The 26,885-nt window shown below is 42.1% G+C and overlaps 1 protein-coding gene across 2 annotated transcripts in view; it reads left to right on the top strand.

Annotated features, from left to right (window-relative positions):
- Positions 1-26,885, top strand: part of ANKDD1B (ankyrin repeat and death domain containing 1B) — a 67,876-nt gene that overhangs the window by 16,113 nt on the left and 24,878 nt on the right. For both annotated transcript variants that reach the window (XM_014583909.2, XM_006167782.2), the window contains exons 4-8: positions 3,572-3,670; positions 3,776-3,880; positions 15,985-16,083; positions 16,860-16,958; positions 18,495-18,593. In XM_014583909.2, the coding sequence (XP_014439395.1) occupies positions 3,572-3,670; positions 3,776-3,880; positions 15,985-16,083; positions 16,860-16,958; positions 18,495-18,593 (501 nt within the window). The remainder of the gene's footprint in view (positions 1-3,571; positions 3,671-3,775; positions 3,881-15,984; positions 16,084-16,859; positions 16,959-18,494; positions 18,594-26,885) is intronic.

Below are 26,885 nucleotides of genomic sequence, written 5' to 3'. Positions count from 1 at the left end.
ATATGTGTTGACTGGAGACACAAACAGAGAGAAGGAAAGTGAGAAATCACTCCCCAAGGGGGATGGGCACTCCACAATCCTTTCTCTTCCATTCTCCTCTCAGGATTTTGGGTATACATGCATACACGCCTGGCATGTTTTTCAAGCTGCTGGGGTGTACCACACAGTTGGCCATGTGGGATGCAACTGCCTTCTTAACCTCCACACTGTCTGCTGACCCAACACATATGGGGTTTTTGCTTACGATTTCTTTTATTTAAAAATGGGATTATATTATATTTTCTCTCCATCTCATTTTCCATAGTTAACAATGCTCATGGAAATCTTTCCAGGTCAATTAAGAAGCTAATTTATTATTTTAATGGTGCATAATATGGTGTGACTACTCCATAATTTATTCAGTATTCCCATATGTATAGGCATTTACTTTGCTCCAAGTTTTTACTGTTATAATTAATATGCTTGAATATCTAACAGTAGGTCCTGAAATTTTTTTTTAATGGGATAGATTTTCAGGAGTGGGGTTGCTGATTGTATTTTAAATTTTGATAGCGATTGCCAAATTGCTTAAATAATAATGATTTCCATTGTCATTTGCATTAGTAACTAAGAGAGCACTTTTACTTATCCATTGTTCTAATGGCTTATTTGTCTTTTCTTGTTGATTTGTAAGAATGCTTCAGATATTAGAGAATGGCCATTTATCTTGTTAGAGATACATTTTTAAAACTTAACTATGGGGGGGGCAGCAGATAATATAGTGGTTAAGGCACTGGACTCCCACATGGTCAATCATGGTTCTAGTCCCAGACCTGGATTTTTGAAATTCACACCAGGCACATGTGTGTGTATGCTCAAAATCCTAAGAGGAGAATGGAGGGGAAGGAATTGCAGTGTAGCCATCCTCTCTGGGGGGTGATTTCTCACTTTCTGTCTCTCTTTCTCTCTGTCTCTCTGGTGAATACACATGCCTTATAGCAAAAGTCTTTATAAAATATTATTTGGTCCAACTGGTGGCATGGCGATTAAGGCAGCTGTTTCCCACATCGCCAACTACGTGGTTTGAGTCCTGGACCTGACAACTTGAGAAACATGGCAGGCGTGTGTATATGTGTGGAAAAATCCCAGGAGGAGAATGGAGGGGAAGGAATTTCAGTATGGCCATCCACTCTGGAGAATGCTTCTCACTTTACCTGTCTCTCTCTGTAACAAGCTCATATGCCCTATAGCAAAGAAAAAAGAAAAATCTGTCATTATAGACTTTATTTATGATCTATGTCCTTCTATAACCCTTGATTAAAAGATTATACAGTATAGTCTGTTTTCGTTTCTAATATATTTATTATTTCTGTACTTTTTAAGAAAAAAAAAACATGGCATAGTTGTTAAAGCACTGGATTCCCATATGGCTGACTGCCATGAAAAAAAAAAATTTTTTTTTTGAGGTTTTTGCCCTAGGGCACGTACACTCAACAGAGAGAGAAACAGAAACAATGAGAGGGAAAGTGAGAAACCCTTCTCCTCCATTCTCCTCTCAGGATCTTGGGCACGCACACTCAACAGAGAGAGAAACAGAAACAATGAGAGGGAAAGTGAGAAATCACCCCCTGGGGGATGAGCTCACCATAATCTCTTCTCCTCCATTCTCCTCCTGGGATTTTGGACACATACGCACATGTACCTGGCATAATTTTCAAGCCACCAGGTCTGGGATTTGAACTGTGGTCAGCTATGTGGGAGTCCAGCAATGTAATTGCTATGCAATCTGCTGGTCCTAAAAAAGAATAATTTTTTTGGTTGGGGGGCAAGAGGTTTTTGCTCTAGGGCGCATATGGTCACCAGAAAAACAGAGATAGAGAGACAGAATGTGAGAAATCACTCCCCGGTGGTGGTGGTGGGGGGGATGGCCACAATCATGGTTCTAGTCCCAGACCTGGATTTTTGAAATTCACACCAGGCACATGTGTGTGTATGCTCAAAATCCTAAGAGGAGAATGGAGGGGAAGGAATTGCAGTGTAGCCATCCTCTCTGGGGGGTGATTTCTCACTTTCTGTCTCTCTTTCTCTCTGTCTCTCTGGTGAATACACATGCCTTATAGCAAAAGTCTTTATAAAATATTATTTGGTCCAACTGGTGGCATGGCGATTAAGGCAGCTGTTTCCCACATCGCCAACTACGTGGTTTGAGTCCTGGACCTGACAACTTGAGAAACATGGCAGGCGTGTGTATATGTGTGGAAAAATCCCAGGAGGAGAATGGAGGGGAAGGAATTTCAGTATGGCCATCCACTCTGGAGAATGCTTCTCACTTTACCTGTCTCTCTCTGTAACAAGCTCATATGCCCTATAGCAAAGAAAAAAGAAAAATCTGTCATTATAGACTTTATTTATGATCTATGTCCTTCTATAACCCTTGATTAAAAGATTATACAGTATAGTCTGTTTTCGTTTCTAATATATTTATTATTTCTGTACTTTTTAAGAAAAAAAAAACATGGCATAGTTGTTAAAGCACTGGATTCCCATATGGCTGACTGCCATGAAAAAAAAAAATTTTTTTTTTGAGGTTTTTGCCCTAGGGCACGTACACTCAACAGAGAGAGAAACAGAAACAATGAGAGGGAAAGTGAGAAATCACCCCCTGGGGGATGAACTCACCATAATCTCTTCTCCTCCATTCTCCTCCTGGGATTTTGGACACATACGCACATGTACCTGGCATAATTTTCAAGCCACCAGGTCTGGGATTTGAACTGTGGTCAGCTATGTGGGAGTCCAGCAATGTAATTGCTATGCAATCTGCTGGTCCTAAAAAAGAATAATTTTTTTGGTTGGGGGGCAAGAGGTTTTTGCTCTAGGGCGCATATGGTCACCAGAAAAACAGAGATAGAGAGACAGAATGTGAGAAATCACTCCCCGGTGGTGGTGGTGGGGGGGATGGCCACGCCCCAGTCTCTTCTCCTCCATTCTCCTCTTTATTTTTTCCATGAAAGAGAGAGAGAGACAGACAGACATCCCCAACAGAATCTTCATACTGCCCACCCCTTGCCTCAGCCAGCCCACATCACTGGCAGGGGTGCCTGGTATGTACAGGGAGACTCTACAGTAAGAGCCTGGACCTTCCCATGTGGGGCCAGTTGCACCACTGCACCGCTGGGTCTGGCCCCATTTGTGTGCTTTTCTGTGGGTATATGATACAGCGTATCATTTTCTTTTCTTCCCAGATGGTGAACTACTTGTGCCTTCACTGCTTATTAAATACACCCATTTCCCCCTAGAATTGACATATCATCTTTGCTTATATTAAATTCTCTTACTATTTTTTTAATTTAACTTTATTTATTATTGTTATTATTATTTTACAGTTAGATTGGCCAGAGAGAGAAGGAGAAAGTGAGAAACCAAAGGACTTGAACCACAGTCAGCCATGTGGGAGTCCAGCACCTTTGATCATCATACCACTTGCTGGCCCCTATTTTTTGATTTTCAGCAACCTAGCATTAACTTGGTGTCTGTGGATAGCTATGGCTCACCTGAGTGACAGATTCTCTTCTTCTCTCCTCTGGGGAAGCATGGCTTGACGGTAATTCACCTGGCAGCCTGGTCTGGAAGCCTCGAAATCATGCTCATGCTGGTTAGAGCTGGAGCAGACCAGAGAGCTAAGAATCAGGTATGTGTGTGGGTCACCCTGGACATAAGCTCTCTCCTCACCAATGAGGACAGGAGAAAGATCGGAGGTCACTGTGTGAGTGTCTCCCTCACTGGCTCTCTTCAGGATGGAATGAACGCCCTCCACTTTGCAGCTCAGAGCAACAGCGTGCGCATCGCCGAGTACCTCATTCAGGACCTGCACCTGCAGGACCTGAACCAGCCTGACCAGGTGTGTTCATGTGTACCCCACCAAATTCCATTTTCTTCCTGCCCCTAGTGGAACTGCCAGAGCAGCAGCGTAGACAGGCCAGAACTGTAGCCATGCCCCCATCACTGTGGCAGGCCCCAGAGCAGAAGGGGAGTGTTTGTGTTGGCAGTGGCCCCAGCCTCTGTGAGTGGAAGGACAGGACAGGAAGTATTGAGGAAGCAGCCAGATTCCCTCTTCATTTCTACTCCCTCGTCCTGGCTAGGGTGCACAAAGTGTCTATTCCCCTTAGTGTTTAGTTGTGTGCCTGAATTTTATTCTATTATGCCCCACCTTTTTGAAATGTATTTGACCCAAAGTTATGCAGTAATGGGCCATGGAACAGAATGCAGTTTTACTGTATGTATTTATGCCTTTTCTTTTCCTAAGGAGGTGCATGATAATACCAGCTACCACTTCATGAGAGTTTATTAATGTGCTGGGTGCAGAGGAAGGCTATCTGCATACATTATTTCAGCAAGAGGTCTAGGGCCTGGCACGTACAAATGCTCCACAAATCATTGCTGAATGAATAGATTAGCTCGTGAATTCCCACAATAATCCTACATGAGGTAGAATATATTTTGCTCATTTTTATAGGTGAGGAAGCAGAGGCTCAGAGAAGTTAAGTACTTGGTCCAAATTGGACAGAGCCAGGTCTGGCTGACCCCAATTGTCACGCTATACTGTCTCCCTTCTTGGGTGACAGTGGGCATTGTCCATGTATCAGGGACTGTCTTTTCCGTGGAATATCTCCTTTGATGCTTTCGGCATAGAGCAGTATCCTTGGTGCAACTGGCATGTTGATTTCTGGGGTTTATTGGATCGTTAGAAAAGTCTGACATATTTTTCTGTGCAAAAATGCATCATGACTTTTCCAACGAACAAATTCTGTGCCACTAAAGCATTATTCTCCGTGAATGCTTCTCTAGAAGTTCGTCAATAAGAGTCACTACATTTCACCTCTTTTAAAAAATGTTATATTTTTTCCCTGACCCTATTTTTTTTTTTAGAAGTTTTTGCTATGGGGCACATGCACTCGCCAGAAAGGCAGAGAGAGACAGAGAGATGGAAAGTGAGAAAGCACCCCTGGGAAGGATAGCCATGCCACAATCCCTTCTCCTCCATTTTCCTCTCGGGATCTTGGGCACGCATGCACACGCTCCCGGTGTGAGTTTAAGCCACCAGGTCCAGGGCTCGAACCACAGTCGACTATATGGAAGTCCAGTGACATAGCCATTACACTAACTGCTGGTCCCTTAAAGTGCTATTCTTAGAAGAGATACAAGGCATCACCCTCCTCCAAAAACAACTGCCATTTTAATGTGCCCCATGAGATCAGTTTTTAAAAAATGTTGTATTTTTTCCCTGACCCTATTTTTAAAAACAGTTTCTAACCTATTTCTTCAAATGAGGTCTATAAATTTATTTTACTTTCTTTACCAGTGACTAAAAAACTATATGTTTAAGGACCAGCAGTTGGCACAATGGCTATGTTGCTGGACTCCCATGTAGCCAACCATGGTTTGAGACCCAGATCTGGTGACTTAACCTCACGCTGGGCGTGTATGCGTGCATGCCCAAGATCCCAAGAGGAGAATGGAGGAGAAGGGATTGTGGCATGACCATCCCCCCCGGGGGGTGATTTCTCGCTTTCTGTCTCTCTGTGTCTTTCTGGTGAGCTCATGCGTCCTATATAAAAAATAAAACAAAACAAACAAACAAAAATCTCTCAAAAAAACAAAAAACCCCAAAAAACAAAAACACTATATGTTTATAGCTTGGAGGCAGACAGACCTAGGCTGTGGCCTAGACTACCAATTAGCTGTATGGATTTAAGTAAGTTATCCAACTGCTGAAAGTCTCAATTTTTCCATCTGTACAATGAGAATAATAAAATCTACTTCATGGTAGCATGGAGGGTTGATGGGGGGAGTCTTATCTCCCAAATTTTGAGTCAGCAAACCTCTGTTTTTTAATACATATGATTAAAATTTCTTTGTTCTTGGACCAGCAGATGGTGTAATGGTTACATAGATGGACTTCCACATGGTTGACCACAGTTCGAGTCCCAGACCAGGCAGCTTAAAACTCACGCTGGGCACGTGTGCATGCATGCCCAAAATCCCAAGTGGAGAATGGAGGAGAGGGGATTGTGGCATGGCCATCCCTCCTGAGGATGATTTCTCGCTTTTCTGTCTCTCTCTGTCTCTCTGGTGATCGCATGTGCCCCATAGCAAAAATGTCTCTAAAAAAGAAAAGAAAGGAAGGAAGGAAGGAAGGAAGGAAGGAAGAAATTTCTTCAATCTCATGTAAAAGTACTTGTACAAATGAGCTTCCGACATTTCTTATAATCCCCTTCCAGTCAGGCACATCCCTTCCAAGCCATTCATATGTAGCAATATTGGCACAGCCACTGCTAGAATATTTAAATGAGGTAAACTATAAGGCACTTAGCAAAAAGCTGGATATGTGGTAAGTGTTTGCTAAATAATAGTTTTATAATCATTGTTATAGAGCAAAATGCACTATCTGATTTCCTCAAACTGACAACCACAGTCAAACACCACTTGGTGTCAGGAGGAGGAAGTTGGATATTTCTAGTTTGATCCATGTGAATGCGGATGCTGTCCATGAACCAATTCTGTTCCATTCAGTTCAGCAGTTATTTGTTGAGGGCCTGTGGTGTCTGAGACACAGTTGCTTCTCCTTTCGGTGGGCTTTGACTGTGTTTATGGGAGACAGCAGTGTATGGGAAGGATCAGGCAGGCCGACGGGGTTCAAAAAGCAGAGCAGGTTTGCAGGGAACCTTTGTCACTCTGGAGCACCTGCTGGCCAGCAGCCCTTCTGTCCATCATCTCTGTTCAGCTGGTTCTGAACTTTTCTGTTCCACCCCTCTCCCTCCTCTTCTGTCTCTGTTAGGGAAAAAACCTAAGAACCCTGGCAGCAGACTGTGTGAGCCTCATGTCCAGTGGAGAACTCTTACATTAAGATGGGTTCAAAGGGCCTGGTGCACATTATCATTGGTGCGGCTGGGCCTGTATGGAAAAGGTCCCGGGTTTATGTTCTGGAACATCCTTGAGCATGCAGGGTATCCAGGTGTGCTTGCTGTCTGGGTTGACAGACTGGGGAAGGATTGTGACGTGAGGACCCTGTTGGTAGTGTCTGTCTCTCTGTCTCTCTCTCTCATGGAAGAAATAAATAAATAAACTTAAAAAAGAAAGACGGGTTCAGAGACATACAAGAGAATGAGCAAATAGTGAGCCCACTGGGTTGTGTAGAGAAGGGAGACTCTCTGAGTCCCGTTGAAGTACTACTATAAGAAAATTAGTTTGATGGATGGAAAAGACAAAGCCTGCTTTTTTTCTAAGATCTTCTTTTCTAAGATCTGTGAGTAGGGTCAAGTATATTGGGTTGGCAAAAGCAAGTTAGAATGATGGTTGCTAGAGGCTAGGAGAAGGGAGAATGGGGAGTTATTTAATGGGTACAGAATTTTAGTTTTGCAAGATAAAAAGGGCTATGGAAATGGATGGCAGTTGTATAGCAGCATGAATCTATTTAGTCCACTGAACTATACACGTATTAATGGTTAAGATGGTAAATTTTATGAGCATTTTAACATAATAAAGGAAATGGGGGTGCCAATATGTGGCATAGTGATTACAGTGCTGGACTCCTACATGGCCAACCATGGTTCGAGTCCCAGACCTGGTGGTTTGCTTTCACTTTCTCTCTCCCTCTCTCTGTTTCTCTCTGGTGAGTGCTTGTGCCCTATAGAAAAAATTGATTAATTACTTCATTCATTAAATAATTCTTTTAAAAAAGAAATGGGGAAAAAAGTCAATCGTAAGATTGGGACTGCAGGATTGATTAAGTAATTCCCTTCTGTATTCACTTAAAGACAGTGTGAAGTTCATGGACTACATTTGCCAAAAATCACTCCATCTTCTCAGCATTACCCTCTTCCCTAATTTCTTATCTTCAGAAAGTGACTGAGGGCTTGTTTACCTGTCAGAGTTATAATAAAACCCTTCTCTGTAGCATAGAGAAAGTCTAAATGCTAACACGGAAGGCTTTTCTGGGAGGAGATCTTTCAAACAAAATGGGTTTAACTAGCCCAGAAGAGTTTGGTTATGGGTGGGAAAAATTCAGGACACTAAGAAATCTTGTGAGGTTTATACCAGCTTCATAACACTAGAAGTCTTCGTGGCCTCTGTAGTGGTGAGATTAGAGCAGCCAGAAGTTACGGTAGCAGCTTAGATATTTTGAATCTACACATGGCTGCCATCTGGTGATCAAAAGTGAATACTCAGACTAAAATATTTAGGAAGGGAGAGAAATAGAAAAGCTTCAAAAGCCACTCATAAGAGAGATCTTTAAAGATTTTATGGAAAATGCATACTGTGAAAAAATTATGCACAGAGTTAATATTTTTTTGTACCAAAATTTAAGTCGTACTTTAGTTCCATTTTCCACAAACTTTTTGAAGTCTCCTTGTGTATTTGTTGGATGTTTTAAGAGCTTAGTGGTACAATATTAGGTTGGTTTTAGCTACAGATATAGGGGAACTTCCATTGGTTTAAAGGAGTCTATGGGGCCAGCATTTATTTACCCTTGTGGTTAAGGCAGCTGGATCCCACACGGTCTACTGGTTGTAATCCCATCTTCAGAAGCTTGAAAACCATGCCAGGCACATGTGTGTGTGTGCCCCAGATCCCAACAGGATGGAGAGGTAGAGGAGGAGGGATTGCAGCATGACCATACCCCATTGCGAGATACTTTCTCCCTCTCCCTTTTGCTCTCTTTCTCTTTGGTCAGCATGTGAGTCCTCTGGTAATTAAACAAATAATATAAGGAGTCTATATAAGAAGTCTCTGGAAGTCAAAATGCAAAGAAGTTTCTTTTTCCATGTTGGATGAGTGAGAACAATGAGCATAGGAGATCTGAGAAGACACCTGCTTCATCTAACAACCCTATAACATTTAACAACACTGGGTTAATCAGAGCTGTTGGCTCCAGTCCGTGAGGGAAGAACCCATGCTGTACACCCCACCTCAGCCACGTTGCACCTTCATGGTAACACACGGCTCTGTCAGCTCCTTTTATCTCCTGGCATACCTCCTTTCCTTCTCAAATCCCTGGTTATTCAGGGTTCCTCATTACACTAGGGTTCACTCATAAATTCCTAATCCCAGGGGGAGGAAACTGTGCGGTGTGGGCATGCTTCAGAAGCAACACTGTGCATCTCCCCCACCCCCCGGCCTCTCCCAGAGGCTCTGAGGGCCATATCTCAGGGATCTCTGCAGTAAAGGATGACCATATTGGATTTTGGGTGCCCACTTCATGACATACATTTTGCTGAATTTGATAACTTAACCTTGACAGTAAACAAGAAAATGAAAAATAGAGCTACCCCATAGACTAGCAGTTTAAGGGAGCTGGATCCTATGTGGCTGACTGTGTGGTTTGAATCCCAGGTTCAGCCAGCTTGAAAGACATGCCAGGTTCACGTGCACGTGTGTGTGTCCAAAATTCTGACAAGATGGAGAACTGGGGGAGAAGAGATTGTGGCATGACCACACTCCACTGGGGAGTGCTTTCTCTCCCCCTCTCATTCTCTGACAAGCACATGTACTTTCTGACAATTAAAAAAGAAAGAAAAGAAAAATAATTTGTAGTAATCAGTTTATCCCCTCAGACTTATTTACTTGCATAAAAATTTAAATAAACTGAGTTAAAACATATGAGATTAGATACATTTTGAGTTAACAAAGGGAAAAAAGAGAAAAGGGGCCCTGCACTTTCCTTAGTTAAGTAGGAAAGGGAAGCAGGATCCCTGGCCGGGAGGCATTGTGACTGGTTCAAGGCTTCATGTCTTTGACACTAGACTCTGCTGTTTGCCTGACTGGAAGATCTTGCCTTTCAGTGAGGGATGTTCTGTGAGACTGCTGGGAAAGGCCTACCTGTACATCACTTAAAAGGACTGAGCAGTTGGGGCCAGCAGGTGGCGTGGTGGACTCCCTCATGGGCTTATACGGTTTGAGTCCCAGACCTGGCAACTTGAAAATCACACTGAGCACATGTGTGTGCATGCTCAAAATCCTGGGAGGAAAATGGAGGAGAAGTGATTGTGATGTGGCCATCCCCTTGTGGGGGTGATTTCTCACTTTCCCTCTCACTGTCTCTCTCTGGTGCCCACATGCACCCTATGGCAAAAACCTTAAAAAAAAAGGGTTGAGCAGTTTATAAAACAATAAATAAAGCATGATAAGAAAGTTATATTATCTATATATCTTTGAAAATTGTGTTATTATTTTGCCTAATGATATGCTCTACATGGGATAAAAGATTTGTATCTCATTTTACTATGACCTCATCTTTCTTTATGCTGCCTTTTGATTTATTTATAAGATGTAGATTGCATTGAATAGCCTTATTTTGTGTAATTTGACTTGCACATTTTTTCTTGATGAGAACTTTTTTTAGAGTTTGAATTTTTTATTCCATTTTATTATTATTATTATCATTATTTTTAAACATTCAATTGCTATAAGTCATTTGGCTTGTAAAGAGAATTTACCCAGCATGAAATACATCTCAGACCAGACCAGTTGAAAATACTCTACACATTATACTATATACACGTTTTGAAAGGGCATCCAAAGTTTAAAGTAATAGCTGTTTTCTTGGATTGGAAAGGTGTTTCCTCTAGGACAACTGTAGTCTTTTCTCAGCAACTCCTATTTTTCAGCAGAGGAGGCTTTATGTGTGGGTGGGTTTTCTGTCATTTTAATTATGCAGAAATGCCAAACTTTGTAGCAACCAACGGTAAAATAGAATGGTCATTTTAAAGTTGAACAGAATCCTGATATTTCTGCTAATACTGATAGTTGTATATTAGTTAGAATTCTTCCTGTTATGAGTGACAAAAATCTATCTTAATGTAGATTAGACAGTAAAGGTTATTTATTAACTCCTAAATAAAGAGTTTGAGGGTATATTCTGCTGGCTTCTGATATGGCTGGATTTAGCTTTTTTCCTTTCTCCAGCTCTTGGCTATCTGCATGTAGGTGTTATTCACAGGTACATTCTTCATGTGGAGGAAAGATGGTTTATATCCTTTTGGATTTTGATCCATAAGAAAGAAAAGTCCAGGGCCAGGAGGTGGCATGGTGGTTGAAAGTGCTGGACTCCCACATGGCCAGGCATGGTTCAAGTCCCAGACCTGACGGCTTACTTTCTTTCTCTCTCTCACTCTGTTCCTCTTAAGCCAAATTAAAATAAATAATTAATTAATTCTTTTTTTTAAAAAAGAAAGAAAAATCCTCTTTCATCAAATGTTCACATATAAATCTTAGAAAAAACTTTGGTCCTGTTTGAATCGTAATACCAACCCTCAGCCAAGCACTGTGACCAGCATGGGTTATGTGATCACTTCACGTGGGAGGAGGTGGGCAGGTAAGGCTGGGTGGTTTTCAGCACCAAGTGCACTAAATGGCAGGGTATGTATGTGTGTCTGGGAGTTCTCCAAAGAAAACTGGTGTGTTGTAACTAGACAAGGTTAACAGAAAGACGAAAGAAGCAAGTGGCCACCCTGGGGGACAGCACCCTCACGTAATATTTATGGTTTCTGTGAGTAAAGAGCTAACAGAACCCCTTTCCTGCTTTCTGGTTAACTTTCTGGCTCTGTGTCTTTGCAAACAAGATAAAGATAGAATATTAATTGTGTTACTAAGCAGCACTACTTATAATAAAATGGTACCTAGTTGGTAATTGTATCTAGACTAGGAAGAACTACAGCTGACCTAGAAATACCACAAGGAGAAGCCATGCTCTGGGCTTTCCTGGATGCATAACTCTTGTAAACAGGCATGGCTGTTGTGGGGACCTTGGAAGCTGTCCCCAAGGAATTGTTATCAGAGATATTTGTTCCTGTAGACATGAGCATGCTAAGCCAAGGTGGCTCCCACACCTGCCCAGTGTGGATCTTGTTACCTTGCAATTAAGTGCTCACATGGGGACCCCAAAACAATAGCTCTTGGACACCTATGACACTGACAAGCTCTGGTTCATGTCCTACACCTTTTTTTTTTTTTTTTTTTTAATTTCTTTGTTTCTTCCATGAGTGAGAAGGGAGACATTATCCTCAACAAGATCTTGAAGGCACAATCCACCCACCAGTCTTAGCCAGCCCCAGGTCATGGGCACACATCTGCCTGACGTATTCAGGGAGGGCTCAGATATAAACCAAGAACCTCCCCACATGGGTCAGCCTCACAGAGCATTGCATTTTACTGTTGTGCTGCCACCTGCCCCTGTGTCCTATGTCTTCTGAGTGTACTGGTGCCAAATGTGGTCTGTGATCACTTTGTGAGTGTGAGTTTGTTTAGTTGAACCTGAAAAGACACCCCATCAATGGATGCAGTTGTCATTCTAATTCAGTGATATAGGAGGCCATCTAGTTGAAAGTGACAGAATTATTATAAGAAAACAATTGAATTTATTGGTTCATTCCATTTAAAAAATCCAGACATGAATGGCTTTGTATATGTCTGAAGTCAAGAACTCCAATGATATCAGCAGGACTCTTCATCTCTTCCTCCTGTTCTTTAACTTTGCTTTCCCCAGTGCTGGCTTCATGTATAGGCAGGGTCTCCTTATTAGGAGGGCTACTGTCGGCTTAGCTGATAATTTGAGAATAAATACAGAATGGGGAACCAACAGAAGGCATAATGGTTACATCATTGGACTCCCACATAGTCGACCATGGCTTAAGTCCCAGACCCGGCAGCTTGAAACTCACATTGGGTGCGTGTGCATGCATGCCCAACATACTGAGAGGAGAATGAAAGAGAAGGGATTGTGGTGGTGGTGGGGGGGGGTGTTTTCTTGCTTTGTTCCTCTATCTCTCTGTGTCTCTCTGGTGAATACATGAGCCCCTTTGCAAAAAATCTCTCTCAAAAAAAAAAAAAAAAAAACAGAATATGCCAGAATAAAATACTATGGTTGACTCTGATTGGCCTGACTTGGCAGTGGCCATCCCTGAACTAAGCACTGTGGCCAAGGGGGAAGGGGTGGCAGAGGCACAAGCCTATAACTAACAGTTCTACAAAATGGACTAGGGGTCATTCTCCAGTGGAAAAGGTAGTGGGCAGAAGTAGATGACAAGTACTCTGTTCTCTGTTCTAGTGCGATAGCAGTCTGTAAAGGCCTCCTTCTACTGTTTCATGTCGCCTGCCCGCCCCCACAAACACATGGTCATGCATGCCTGTATATCACCTGCATTCAGCTGTGACGTTGCAGTGTAGTTATTTGTGTATATGTCCATGCCCCATTGGACTCTGAGCTTCTTGAGGATGACGCAGTCATCTTCCATCTGTCCATTCTGTTGCTTAGCAGGAAACAGCACATTACATATGTGCTCAGTAATTGTTTAATCTATGAACAAATGATTTATAAGGATGTGTGACCACGTTTTCATCTGTGTAAAACCAGAGGCTCCCATTAACTTTATTGTCATTTATATGAACCTTTATCTGTTGACTCCATTTGCAGATACGTGTGTGCCAGACACAGTCATTTTTGGTTTGTCATTTCCAAAGACTTGTTTATGGCTTATGGCTAGATTTTTGCCCTTTGTTTAGAACCTAACTTATAAGTAGAAAACTGTGACTCCAAAGAGCCTGTTTCTTCCCTTTCCTCTTTCTTAGTGGTTTAATGAAAATGACGAAGAGTAAGGACTTCAAACTTTGATGGCTTGGGGATGTACCTCTCATTGACAAGATATCTGGGCCAAGGACAATAATTAGGTGAAATTTTTTTTTAGACAATAAACAGCAATTTTTTGGCTTGCAGTTCTGGAGAGTCCAACATCAAAGTGCTGGCATCTGGTGAGGGCCTTCTCAGTGTGTCATCGCATAGTGGAAGGTGGAAGGGCCAAAGGAGTGGGACATGGGGGAGAATAAGAACTCATGATAACAAACCTGTGGCAATAAACCTCCTCCTTCAGTAATGGCGTGGATTCCTCTTAGTCTAACCACCTCGGGTTAGCAGATGGCATGGTGATTATGTCACTGGATTCCCCCCACATGGCTAACTGCAGTTCAAGTCCTAGACCTGGTGGCTTGAAAAATCATGCTGGGCACATGTGCATGTGTGCCCAAGATCCCAGGAAGAGAATGGAGGAGAAATTATTGTGGCGTGGCCATTCCCCCAGGGGATGATTTCTCTCTTTCTGTGTCTCTGTCTCTCTCTGTCTTTCTGGCTCCCTTCCCTCTCACTGTCTTGTTTCTCTCTCTGGCAAGCATATGTACACTATGGAAAAAAGAAAAGAAAAGAAAAGAAACTCACAAAAACAAAAACAAAACCTCTTTTATTTTTAAGTTAAATGTATTTATCTATTCCATGAAAGAGAGATGGCGAGAGAGAGAGGTGCATCCCCATAAGGTTCCGCATGCCATGATTCACCCCAGTTCCAGCCAGCCAGCCAGGGTCATGGGTATGCGTGTGTACCTGATATGTATCTGGATGTGAATTCGAGACCTTTCTGTGTGGCCTCCACACCATGGAATGTTGTGATACTGCTGCAACACCATGGCTGGCCAGGTCAGCAATTAAATTTCAGTGGGAGTTTTGGAGGGGAAAACATTCAAACCATAGTAGGCAGAAGTAAGTAAACTTTTTGGTACCAGTTTGTTTCTCCAGCTTCCTTACATGCATGAATACAGCCCCTTATCGGACTGAACTCTGTCAATATTTTCTATTTTCTTTTATTTTTTGCTATTTATCATTCAAGCATTTTCTCTTCCTTTTTCCTCTAGTTACTGGGGACTTGTGCACTGTAATCTCAGGTTAACAGTGGCCATGATCTTTTTATTATCCAGCCTTAACGGGATTAGATGACAAATACTGGATATGTGATCCTTGTCATAAAGAGGCTTTTCCCCTCCCCCTTACAGATATCCACTAAGCTTTCTGATATTACATTAAACTAATTTGTGTCTTCTCTCTAAAGGAAGAAAATACTCTGCCACTGTTTTGCCAGCCTGATTTCCTTTTCCTGCTTTTAAATACTTCAAGTTCGTAAGCTAAGTTTCTATGGGATATTCACTTTTCCGGATGACATTTTGGCTATTGCAAACACAGTCTCCATTGGCAACATGAGAGTGGGAGGAATTAACATTGTCAGGAAATTCTATATTTGAACTTCTCTTCCCAGCAAATTAGACCTAAACACTTCTCTTCAGTTATAGTTTCTGGATAATGCCTCACTGCTCCATTCCATTTCTTCCACTTCACAGAAGCCTACTGGTTTTTTGGGGGGGAAGGGAGGGCGAGGAGAGGTTTCTGCTATAGGACACGTGCGCTTGCCAGAAAGAGAGATAGAGAGACAGAAAGTGAGAAATCACCTTCCAGGGAGGATGGCCACGCCACAATCCCTTCTCCATTCTCTTCTTGGAATCTTGGGCACGCACGCACACGTGCCCGGTGTGAGTTTAAGCCACCAGGTTCGGGACTGAAACCGTGGTTGACTACATGAGAGTCCAGAGACATAGCCATTACACCTTCTGCTGATCCCCACAGAAGCCTACTCTTAACAGTTTTCCTGGGCCAGCCTAGTGGTTAAGGGGGTGCCTCCCACAGGGCCAACCATGATTCTATTCTCAGCCCTGGTGACTTGGAAAATATGCTGGGCATGTATGCATGTATGCCCCAAATCCAGAAAGAATGAAGTAGAGAAAGGATTGCTGTGTGACCACACCTTATTTGGGGGTACTTTCTTCCTGTCTCTGGCTCTCTCTTGTGTGCGCAAACAAAAAGTGATCTTGTCATCTGGCTGAGATGGAGTGCCTCCCAGATGCTTGGACGTATCTATTCTGAACAGTACTTCTTGCCCCCCTGATTCTACGCTGATGTGGAATTCCCTTATGCGGTTTGGGATCAGAGAGATTGTCATCTCCCTCCCCAAAGAAGGACAGGGAGAACCATTTTGGCCCCTCATCATCCTTAAAATGTTGCCAGCCTTGCTAGTGGTCTTGCGTGCTCACCGAGTATGTAATAAATGCTGGAGGTTTGCGATTGATTTTCAGAAAGGAAGAAAACCATTTCTTTTGGCAGCTGAGAGGGGCCACGTTGAAATGATAGAAAAACTTACCTTCCTTCATCTACATACTTCAGAAAAGGACAAGGTGAGTTGGACTTTTATTTCTTTGGTAAAAGTAAGAGAAAGGGAAATAACGGCGATGCAGGGGAGTAACGGTGTAGATTTGGTGATGTCATTTTGATTGACTTTAGAACTGCTAAATTGTTAACTGCAGTCACAGAGAATCCTAGGTGTCCTGGTGAAATCTGTCCACTTTTGCTATGGATTGTCCAGATTAGCAATTTTCACTCTATAAATATTTGTGAAGTCAATAGACAACATGGCTTTTTCCATTATCAACTCCCGCCCTCTCCTTTCCTCCCTTGAGCTCTCCTGGACACCCAGCTCTACGTGATCGGGGAGGCAACACCCCAGGGTAGACATCCATGTGTATATGTCTGTTTATACATATGTTTATACATATGTACCTACATATGTATACATTTGATGATTTTCTCGGGAGAATTTCTGGACTTGGAGTTGTGGGTTAAAGGATTCTACATATTTTTAAATCTTTTGGTATGCATTGCTTAAATCACCTTCCAAATTCTTCCATCACTATAAGTAAGTTCAATGAAATTACTTTTGTTACTTTACTTTTGCTAGCAAATCAGCAGCAAAGGTAGAACAAGAAGCATGGGTGATTTTTTTTTTTCCCTACTGGTTCACACAGCTATGCGTTTTCATGTAAAACTTCAACATTTATAACTTTCTCTTAAAACTGTGGGTAATGTGGCCCTCTCAGGACTGCAGCTTTAACCAAAATGAAAGGATATGTTCCTTGGCACGGGGGATTCCACCTCAAGTATGTCTGTGTTGCAGGACGGAAACACTGCCCTGCACCTCGCGGCAAAGCACGGCCACTGTCCTGCGGTGCGCATGCTGCTAACTCAGTGGGAAGAAATAAATGAGACCAACGAGGTAGGTGGAAGTGCTCATCACAGGTGAGCACAGGATGTGAATGGGGAAGTGTCAGAGGAATAGCTTTCAAAAGAGGAAGGGCAGGGAAACTAAAAGATGAAAAGAGTCTTACTTACTTTTTCTTCAAAGTATCCCATAGCACTTTGTTTATTAATCCATTCATTTTTTCGTCTATTAAATGGAAGGCTGTGTAGTAAGCTTAGTACAGGGACTAGTCCTGGCATATGGGAATGTGCAACAAGTGATATATGTTACTATCTGTGTTACGATCACAGGTGCAGTAGGTGTGATCATGTGTATCATCATGGGCAAAAGTAATACTCTTGGGGTCTTCAAAAAGTTCATGGAAAATGTAAATTATGAAAAAGCTATACATGGATTTCAAAACTTTCTGCACTAAAATAAATTCATGTTTTAATTCCTTTATCCACAAATTCTTTGAAGTCTCTTCATGCGTTATTAGATGCTCATTTTTTCTCTTCCGGTTTCTGAGAGAACGTATGCCAGGCTTTCGGCCGAGGATTGTGTACAAAGATAGAGCCTCCATTTGTTTATTTTTGATTGTGTGTGCACTCTTTTCTGACCATCAAGCATAATAATAATGAATAAAAATCACTCCTGAGGGGGATGGCCAAACTGCAATCCCTTCTCCATTCTCCTCTCAGGATTTTGAGCATGCACAAACATGTGCCTGGTGTGAGTTTTATTTATTTTTTTTTAAGAGAGATTTTTGCTATAGGGCATGTTTGCTCACTGGAAAAACAGAAAGACAGAAGGTGAGAAATCACCCTCCTGGGGGGATGGCCACGCCGCAATCTCTTCTCTGTTCTCCTCTTGGGATCTTGGGCTCGCACGCACATGCACCCAATGTGAGTTTAAGCCACTGGATCCAGGACTCGAACTGTGGTTGACTGTGTGGGAGTCCAGTGACATAAGCATTGTGCCATCTGCTGGCACAATCCCCCAAGATTATCTTTCTTAACAGGCTTTTATCCCCTTGTCAGTAGAGTCTATGTTCTATTTATCTTTTTAACCCTAATACATATGAAGAGAGGAATTAAAACTAGTTTATTTTGGTTAAAAAGACTTTGAAACCCATGCATAGTTTTTCTATAATACACATTTTCCATGAATCTTTGGAAGATCCCTTCATGTTGTCTAATAAATATTTACTAGAAAAAATATGAAAGGTGGATGGAAACTCTGAAAGGAGGCCTCATTAACAGGCAGTTAAGAGTGTATGCTTTGTAGTCAACAGCTGGATTTACAGTTTTGGCATTTTTTAGCCGAGGCTTAGTTTTCTTATCCTAGAATAGGGATTAAAATTAACCTTGTCTATATAGGATTGTTGTATTAATATATTTAACTGTCCCAAAGCATATAGTGTTGGCCCTATAAATTGGCACATAAATAGATAAATTCTACCCATTTATTAAGAGTAATGCATAAAAGTTATAGAGAAAGCATGCCATTTCTCAAGTAATTTCATTCCATGCCAAGGGGCAATTAATTTTAAATTGTTTTCTCTTTTAATAGAATGGAGAGACACCATTTTTTCTGACTGTAGAAGGAGGTCATGAAGAATGCAGCAAAGTGCTACTGGCAGCAGGAAGTGATGTCAACATTCCAAATAAAGTATGTGCTCTGGGCCATGTCAGTCATGTAGTGGGAGGGGGACTTAGAATGTTTCGGGGGAATCTGGTCCCGCATTGAGGTACCCATTGGGATTTTGTAGAATTGCTATTTGTAATATACTTTGTTTGGGGTAAGAATCAATGATTTGACCCAGTCACAGAGGTAGGCACTGCTAAGCTGGCGTGTTCTTTAGGCTGGGACCATGTGAAAGGCCTGTGTTTGATTCCAGGTCCAACTAAAGGTCAGATATGGTGGCATGTGCCTGTCATCCTAGCAACTTGAGGAAGACTGTGGGCTGGAGGCTGGCCTAAGCAACACAGGAAATGCTGTCTTAAAGAGCACCGTAGGGGCCAGCAGGTGGTGTGGTGGTTAGGGTGTTGGATTCCCACATGACTGACTGTGGTGCAAGTCCTAGACCTAGCAACTTGCTTTCTCACTTTTCCTTTCTATTTCTCTCTGTCTCTCTCTGGTCAAATGAAAAATAATAATAATGAAAAATATAATTAAATAAATAATTCATTTAAAAAAAAATTCTCCTATATGGTACATGTGCTCACTGGAGAGGCAGAGACAGAAATAGAAAGTGATAAATCACACCCCTGCCCCCATGAGGGATGACCATGCTGCAATTCCTTCTCCTCCACTTTCCTCTTGGGATTTTGGGTATGTATGCACACATGCCTGGCGTGAGTTTCAAGCCTCTGGGTCTAGTACTTTAACCGTGGTTGGCCATGTGGGAGTCTAGCAATATAACCATTACACCATCTTCTGGTACCTAAGTAAACAATTCTTAAAACAAAACAAAACAAAAACCCTGTGATGGGGCCAGCAGGTAGCCTGCTGGTCAAGGTGCTGAACTCGCACATGGCCAACTGTAGTTCAAGTCCCAATCCAGCAGGTTGAAAATCATGCCAGATATATGTGTGTGTGCATGCCCAAACTCCTGGGAGAAGAATGGAGGAGAAGGTATTATGGTGTGGCCATCTCTGAGGAATAATTTCTCACTTTTCCTCTTTCTGTCTCTATTTCTCTTTGGTGAGTGCATGTACCCTATGGAAAAACAAAACAAAACAAAAAACATGAAAAAAAACCTCACATACCCTGTGGTCTTAGCTGGGAGGTGAAGTGGGAGGATTGTGACCTGACAAGGCCCTGTCTAAAGAAAAGAACTTATGATTTACCGCTCATATTCCCCTACTGACATCTCCTCTAAAAGCAACTGCCATTCTTTCTACTCATTTAGGGGAGGAATAATTGAAAGTGGAGCAAAAGGAGACCGTACTTGCAACAAAGGCAGAAACACTCACATTCTACTTGGTTTTCTCCATAGCAACTAGTTCATGCCTGGGCTCATTCATAGTAGATGCTGAACACGGTACTTTTGTATTTAGTCACAGTGACAAAAACTTTCAATATTGTATTATTTTCTCCTTTTTGAAATTAAAAAACTATAATTTGGAAAAGTTGAGAAGCTCATTCAGGGTGCTACAACTCTCAGTGACAACGCAAGCATTCAAACTCATGTATGAGTGCAGTGTGTGAGTTAATAACCACTGCAGTAGTCCCATCTTCACATGGTTCACTTTATTTTTCTATTTTCAAATTAATTTTAAGTTATAAGAATAACTCATGACAGAAAAAAATGTTTAAGTTGTACCAAAGGATACATGATAACAAGTGTCTCTTACTCCAACTCCCACATGTCTGGCCCTTGTTGGAGAGAGATGGAGAGAGAAAGGAAGTGAGAAAGCACCCCCCATGGGGGATGGTCATGCTGCAATCCCTTCTTCTCCACCTCTTCCTCCTTTTGGGATTTTGGACTTGTATGCACACGTGCCCTGTGTATTTCTCAAGCCAACAGCTCTGGGACTCAAACTGTGTAGTCAGCCATGTGGAATCTAGTCACCTCAACCATGCCACTGGATGGCTCACCCACAGCTCAATTTTGCTCCCTAGAGTAAACACCATTAATAGTTTATTTAGTCTTCCAGGAATTTTCCATTTATTCATATAGAAAGTGTGATTAAACACACACACATACACACCAACATCACATAAATGTAGCTCACTATATAATATATACTACTCTGTGCCTTTTTGTTTTAATTGCCAATATACCTTAGAGATCTTCATATTAGCATGATATATAAACAATTCTTTTTCAAAAAGTACAAAGTTAAACACTAAAATCAATAATAAAGTCACAGATTGGTAATGTTTTATACCCTTGTATTACTGGCAGGAGTGTGTATCTGGACAACCTCTTTGAAAAGCAGTTTATCACTTTCCTTTCACCAATATGTGGGAAATTTTAAGGGAATAATCTAAAAGGAGGAAAAAGCTAGCTACATACATTAAGATATTGGGTTTTTGGAAAAGTCTTGACATATTTTTTCTGTTTTTCCAAAAATGCAACATGACTTTTCTGACAACCCAATAGATGGTAAGGTTACTTCCAATATATGTACAATGAATGGTAGGAGAAGAGTGAAAAATGTTTGGTACATTTCATCTGTTTCTTGCTTTCTTTTTTTTTAGAGAGTTTTTGTTTTGTTTTGTTTTATTTTTTGCTATAGGGTGTGTGTACTCACCAGAGAGACAGAAAGCGAGAAATTGCTCCCTTGAGGGGATGGCATGCCACAATCCCTTTTCCTCTATTTTCCTTTTGGGATTTTGGGCACACATACACACACCTGGCGTGAGTTTCAAGCTTCCAGGGTCTGGGACTTGAACCTCAGTTGACTATATGGGAGTCCAGTTCTTTAACCACAATCCTACCTATTTCTTAGATAATTAGGTAGCCATTAGAAACTACAGAAATAAATACTAAAAATAGGTTGTAATATTAAAAATGTTCATCATAGAACATGAATTGAAAAACAATTATAATAGAATGAACATATATTTATATATTAATATAGTATATTTAATAGTAATATTATAGATAAATATTTATAAAATGATAATAATATTACACTTATATAACATGGACAAGGATTGTAAGGGAGAGTGGAAAATTAATATGGTGTGAATTGCTTCCCACTGATGTTGCAGAATATCGATGAAGAAATACAAACTTGGGGACCAGCAGGTGGCATGGTGGTTAAGGCACTGGACCTTCCCACATGGCTGACCATGGTTTGAGTCCCAGACCTGAGGGCTTGCCTTCTCACTTTCCCTCTTTCTCTCTGGTCAAATTAAAATAAGTTAATGAATAAATAAAGCTAAATAAATAATTCTTTAAAAAAAGAAAAAAAGAAACACAAACTTAAGATTTCCTGGGAGCCATGAAATCCTCAGAATGTGGAGAGTGGTGGGCTGCTTTTCAGCCATAGCACAGGGGCTTCCCTGTCCCCAGTCTGTATCCACCCTCAAGTCCTTGGAAAGGCCTTCATGGTTAGCAAGAGTCTCTGAGGTTCACTCCACTGTTCTGTACCCTCCTTCACTCAATACTTGTGCTTCGTAATAATGTTCACACATGTACATTCTCCACCCCACCAGGACTGCAGGCTCCACATGGTCTGAATCTCCAGCCCATTAACAGGCTCTAGGCAGCCTGAAATTGTGTAGAGTCTAACCGTTTTTTTTGTTTTTTTTTTGTTTTTTTTTTTTAAGAGAGAGATGTTGCTACAGGGCGCGTGCACTCACCAGAGAGACAGGAGACAGACATAAAGAGAGAAATCACCCCCTGCGGGGAGGGCCACACTGCAATCCCTTCTCCTTCATTCTCTTCTTAGGATTTTGGGCAAACACACACATGACTATTAAGCCACTGGGTCAAGGACTTGAACCATGATTGACTACGTGGAAGTCCAACAACGTAAACATTATACCGTCTGCTGGTCCTGTGAGTCTTTTCTTTAGCTCTGCCTTCTAGAGTCTTCCACCAAGTTTATCAACACTCTTCCTAGATTAACAACCTAGGCCCCCACTGCCATCCACACCTATCTCCACCAACCCAGTGAGGACCCCAGAAGCCAGCACCGCGGACGCACACTGATGGATGTGTTGGGTGCATTTTGGCTTTGTGTGTCTGTAGGTGACTGCAGTGTCTGGTTTTGGCAGTGCTGCGCTGCTGACATTGACTGGTCTTGCTCTCCAGGAGATGCCCTTGTGCTTCCCTTACCCTCCCTGTCACAAGGGGAGAGGGGAAAGGGTTGAGTCATTTCTGAGGAGGTGGTTGGAATGAGGTTATGGATTAGGCAGCCAGCAGGCTTCCTCCATTTGTGCTGGAGGAGGGGTTGCCCTGGGGTTGGGCGACAGACCCTCCTCAGGGCTTTATTAACTGCCCTGGATCTGATGAAGATTTTCCAAGGTCTAAGAACTCCTATTTCTGGAGCCCCACCCTACAATTTATCAAGCACATTTATATGGTCCCATACTCCACTTTAAATACATGTTTTGTTTTGTTTTTATTGCTTATTACTCTAAATGGCTTTAAAAAAATTTTTTTACAATTATTTGGCTACAATAAACTCACTTAATTTATGATTGATTTCTTAGAATGCTGTGCATAATTGGAAATTTGAGGGAGGTGAAAAAATATATCCTGCGGATTGTTTACAAATGTAATAAATATTTTATGAATATTACATTTAACAATCGATGAAGTATGATTCTGTCAATTAAATATTTATTCACTTCAATTTTGTGGTTTTCTTTTGTATCTTAGAATCAGTCTTTGTTTTTTCTTTTTTTTTGGAGAGGTTTTTGCTATAGGGCGCATGCACTCGCCAGACAGACAGAGAGAGAGATAGAGAGACAGAAAGCGAGAAATCACCCCCCAGGGGGGATGGCCACGTGCAATCCCTTCTCCTCCATTATCCTCTCGGGATCTTGGGCACGCATGCACATGAGCCCAGCCTGAGCTTTAAGCCACTGGGTCCAGGACGCGAACCGCGGTCGACTACATGGGAGTCCAGTGACATAGCCATTACGCTAACTGGTGGTCCCCAGTCTTTGTTTTTTTTTTCCCCCTAAGTTTCAAATGTTTCTTTGGCTCTTAAAATGTCTGTGGGCCCTATACATGGTGCCTGTAGTGCCTCAGAGTAAGCCTCAGGCCCACAGCTCCTCCTGCTAAAGGATTCAAGCTTTGAGTTCTTCACAAATGTTTGTCTTCTTTAGTGGCCTCAGATCTTCCTAGTTTGCTTGCTTCTTCCCATTCTGCTCTTAGATCAAATGTCACCTTATCCAAGAAGGCCTTCCTGATCGCCCACTGGAAAGAAGCCATCATGTCATCCTATTTTAGTTCTCATTATAGCACTTAAAATGAGCTGATATTATTCTTCTAGTACCGTCTAGGATATATTAGATTTATTCAAAATCTACTGATTTATGGCCTATAGTCTATCAATATATGGATTAATTGATTGTCCAACACTACAGGAATATGATATTAGAGATCTTGTCAGTTTTTTTTTTGGCGGGGGGAGAGGTTTTTGCTATAGGGTACATTTGCTCCCCAGAAAGACAGAGAGAGACAGAGAGACAGAAAGCGAGAAATCATCCTCCAGAGGGGATAGCCATGACGCAATCCCTTCTCTTCCATTCTCCTCTTGGGATCTTGGACACACGCGCACACGCGCCCGGCGTGAGTTTAAGCCACTGGGTCTGGGATAACTACATGGGAGTTCAGCGACATAGCCATTACGCTAACTGCTGGTCCCAAGATCTTGTCAGTTTTGTATACCAACAAATCTGTCCACTATCTAACATAGTGCCTGGCACATAATAGGTGCTCAATAACTCTTGTGTAATAAATAAAATGCTAGTTAAAATCAGTACACATTTACTAGCTCATTTTTCCTCCCAATATTACTGTGGTTTGAGAGAAAGAGGTAGGATGGTGCGGGAGGCAGAATAATGCCCTCTACACCCCACAGACATGTCCACATCCTAATCCCTTCCTTGTAAACCAGGAAGTTCTGTTAGGTTAAATGGCAGAGAGGCGATTTCAGTTGCAGATGGAATTAAATCTACTAGTCCAATGGCCTTAAAATAAGATCATCCCACAAGGCCAGCATATGGTGTAGCGCTTATGTCACCGGACTCCAACCGTGGTTCAAGTCCCAGACCTTGTGGCTTGACACTCATACTGAATACACGTGTGTGTATCCCCAAGATCCTGGGAGGAGAATAGAGGAGAAGGGATTGCAGGGTGGTCATCCCCACAGGGGGTGATTTCTCACTTTTTCTCCCACTGTCTCTGTTTCTCCTCAAACCTCCAAGCACATATGCTCTCAGGCAAAAACCTCTAAAAAAAAAAAAAAATCCTGGATTATCAGGGTGGCCCAAAAATGTAATTGTAATGGTTCTTTAAAGTGGAAAAGGGAGACAGAATAGGGGTCAAGGTAATGCAGTGTGAGAAGGCCTCAGCTAATTATTGCTGACTTTGAAGACAGAAGGGGCCATGAGCCAAAAATTGTAAGAGGCTTCTAAAAACTGGAAGAAGCAAGGAAATGGATTCTCCCAAGGACCTCTAGAAAAGGATACAGGCCTATGAACACTTTTTTTCCCCCCAGTGAGACCCACTACAGACTTAAACCACTAATTTATGGCATTTTGTGATAGTAGCAGTGGAAAACTAACACACATAGTTATGCCATGTTTACAGATGAAGACAAAGAGGCCCAGACTTGATGGACCACTTACGCAAGATCATGCAGGCATTAGATCAGCTCAAGCTGGGTTTAGTTGGTCAGAGATGTACATATCATTCCTGTTAGCATCTCTTCCAGTTATTTATTGCTTCAAAATAAACTAACCCAAAATGTTAAACAACTGTGTATTATCTTTCATGGCTCTGTGGATTGACTGGGCTCAGCCGAGAGTCTGTGATGGGATTATAGTTTGGCCAGAACTTTGAAGCTAGATATCCAACATGGCTTGCTCACATGTACAAAGTTGATGCCAGCTGTTAACTGAGAGCTCAGCTGGGGCTTTTGACCAGAGCACTAACACGTGGCCTCTCTGCATGCCTTGGCCTTCTTTTGGCAGGGCAGCTGGGTTGCAAGAGCAAGCATTACAAGAGGCAGAGAGCAGAAGCCGCAGACGCTAGTGAGGGGCATGCCTGAAACGGGCACAGTGTTTCCTCTGCCATATTCGGTCTGTCACGGCAGTTAGAGGGCCCGCCCTGATTTCATAGCCGTGAAGAAATCAATTCTCCTCTCCATGGGGTATGCAAGGTCATATTGCAGAAGAGCATGTGGGACAAAAGACACCGAGGCAGCCATTTTGGGAAAACAATTTCCTACAGCATCTGTATTTGAAGGACCTGAAAATATGTTGTGGTTGGGCTGGCAGGTGGCGTAGTGGATAAGGGTGCTGGACTTACAGATGGCTGATTGCGTTTGAGTCCCGGACCTGGTGGCTTGCTCCTCTCTCTCTCACTCTGTCCCACTCTGGTCAAATAAAAAAAAAAAATTTAAAAGTAAATAAATAAAGTTAAATAAAATAATTCCTTTTTTAAAAAAAGAAAATATGTTGCAGCAATCTTACAATTAATCAACTGTCAATTTTTTGACCTTATGTTATTTGTAGGCGCCATGCTGGGCTGTGTCCAGAATGGCAGGCTGTGCCCTGAGCAGTACCACCGAGCATGGGCAGTGAGGAAGACACTCCAGCAGAGGCAGTGGTGGGAGGCAGCCCATAGCAGAGTGAAAAGAGGTGCTGAAGAGTTGAGTAAAAAGGCGATGGGGGAATGCTGCATGGAACAGAAATCATGTCCAGCTTGGAAGCCATACCTGGCAAGGAGAAAGGCTGGCAGTAAACAGAGGCAGGGAGTCAGGAAACTGTTGAGGTATTTCTTGGGCCTGGTGTCAAATCACCTATTTCAACTCAAGGAGGAAGTTGGTGGGACATACAGAGAGAAGATTGGGTTTAGGTCCACCTTGTACTTCTCAGAGAAGAGAAAAGGGGATTTAACACATGTTTGTCTGAGGCATGATATCTTAGTTAGCTCAGGCTGCTATTACAAAATACTATAAAACTGGATGGCTAGGACAACAAACACTTACTTCTCATAGTTCTAGAGTTTAGAAATTTGATCCGAATGCTAGCAGGGTCAGGGTCTGGGAAGGGTTAGCTGCAAACCTCTTCATGGTTTGTAGTCAGCTGTCTTGCTGCGTCCTCACATGGTGGAGGAAAGAGAACTAGTGAATCTCTGGCTTCTTCTTTTCTGTTTTTTAAAGAATGATTTAGCTAATTAAAAATCATTATTATTATTATTTAATTTGCTACAGAGGATGTACACTCACCATTGAGCGACAGAGAGAGAAAGAGACAGGGGAAGCG

This window comes from Tupaia chinensis, unplaced genomic scaffold, assembly GCF_000334495.1.
Source record: "Tupaia chinensis unplaced genomic scaffold, TupChi_1.0 Scaffold145093_1, whole genome shotgun sequence".
NCBI lineage: Eukaryota > Metazoa > Chordata > Mammalia > Scandentia > Tupaiidae > Tupaia > Tupaia belangeri.
Note: the sequence above shows the minus strand (reverse complement) of the source record. Positions and strands in the feature narration are given on the sequence as shown.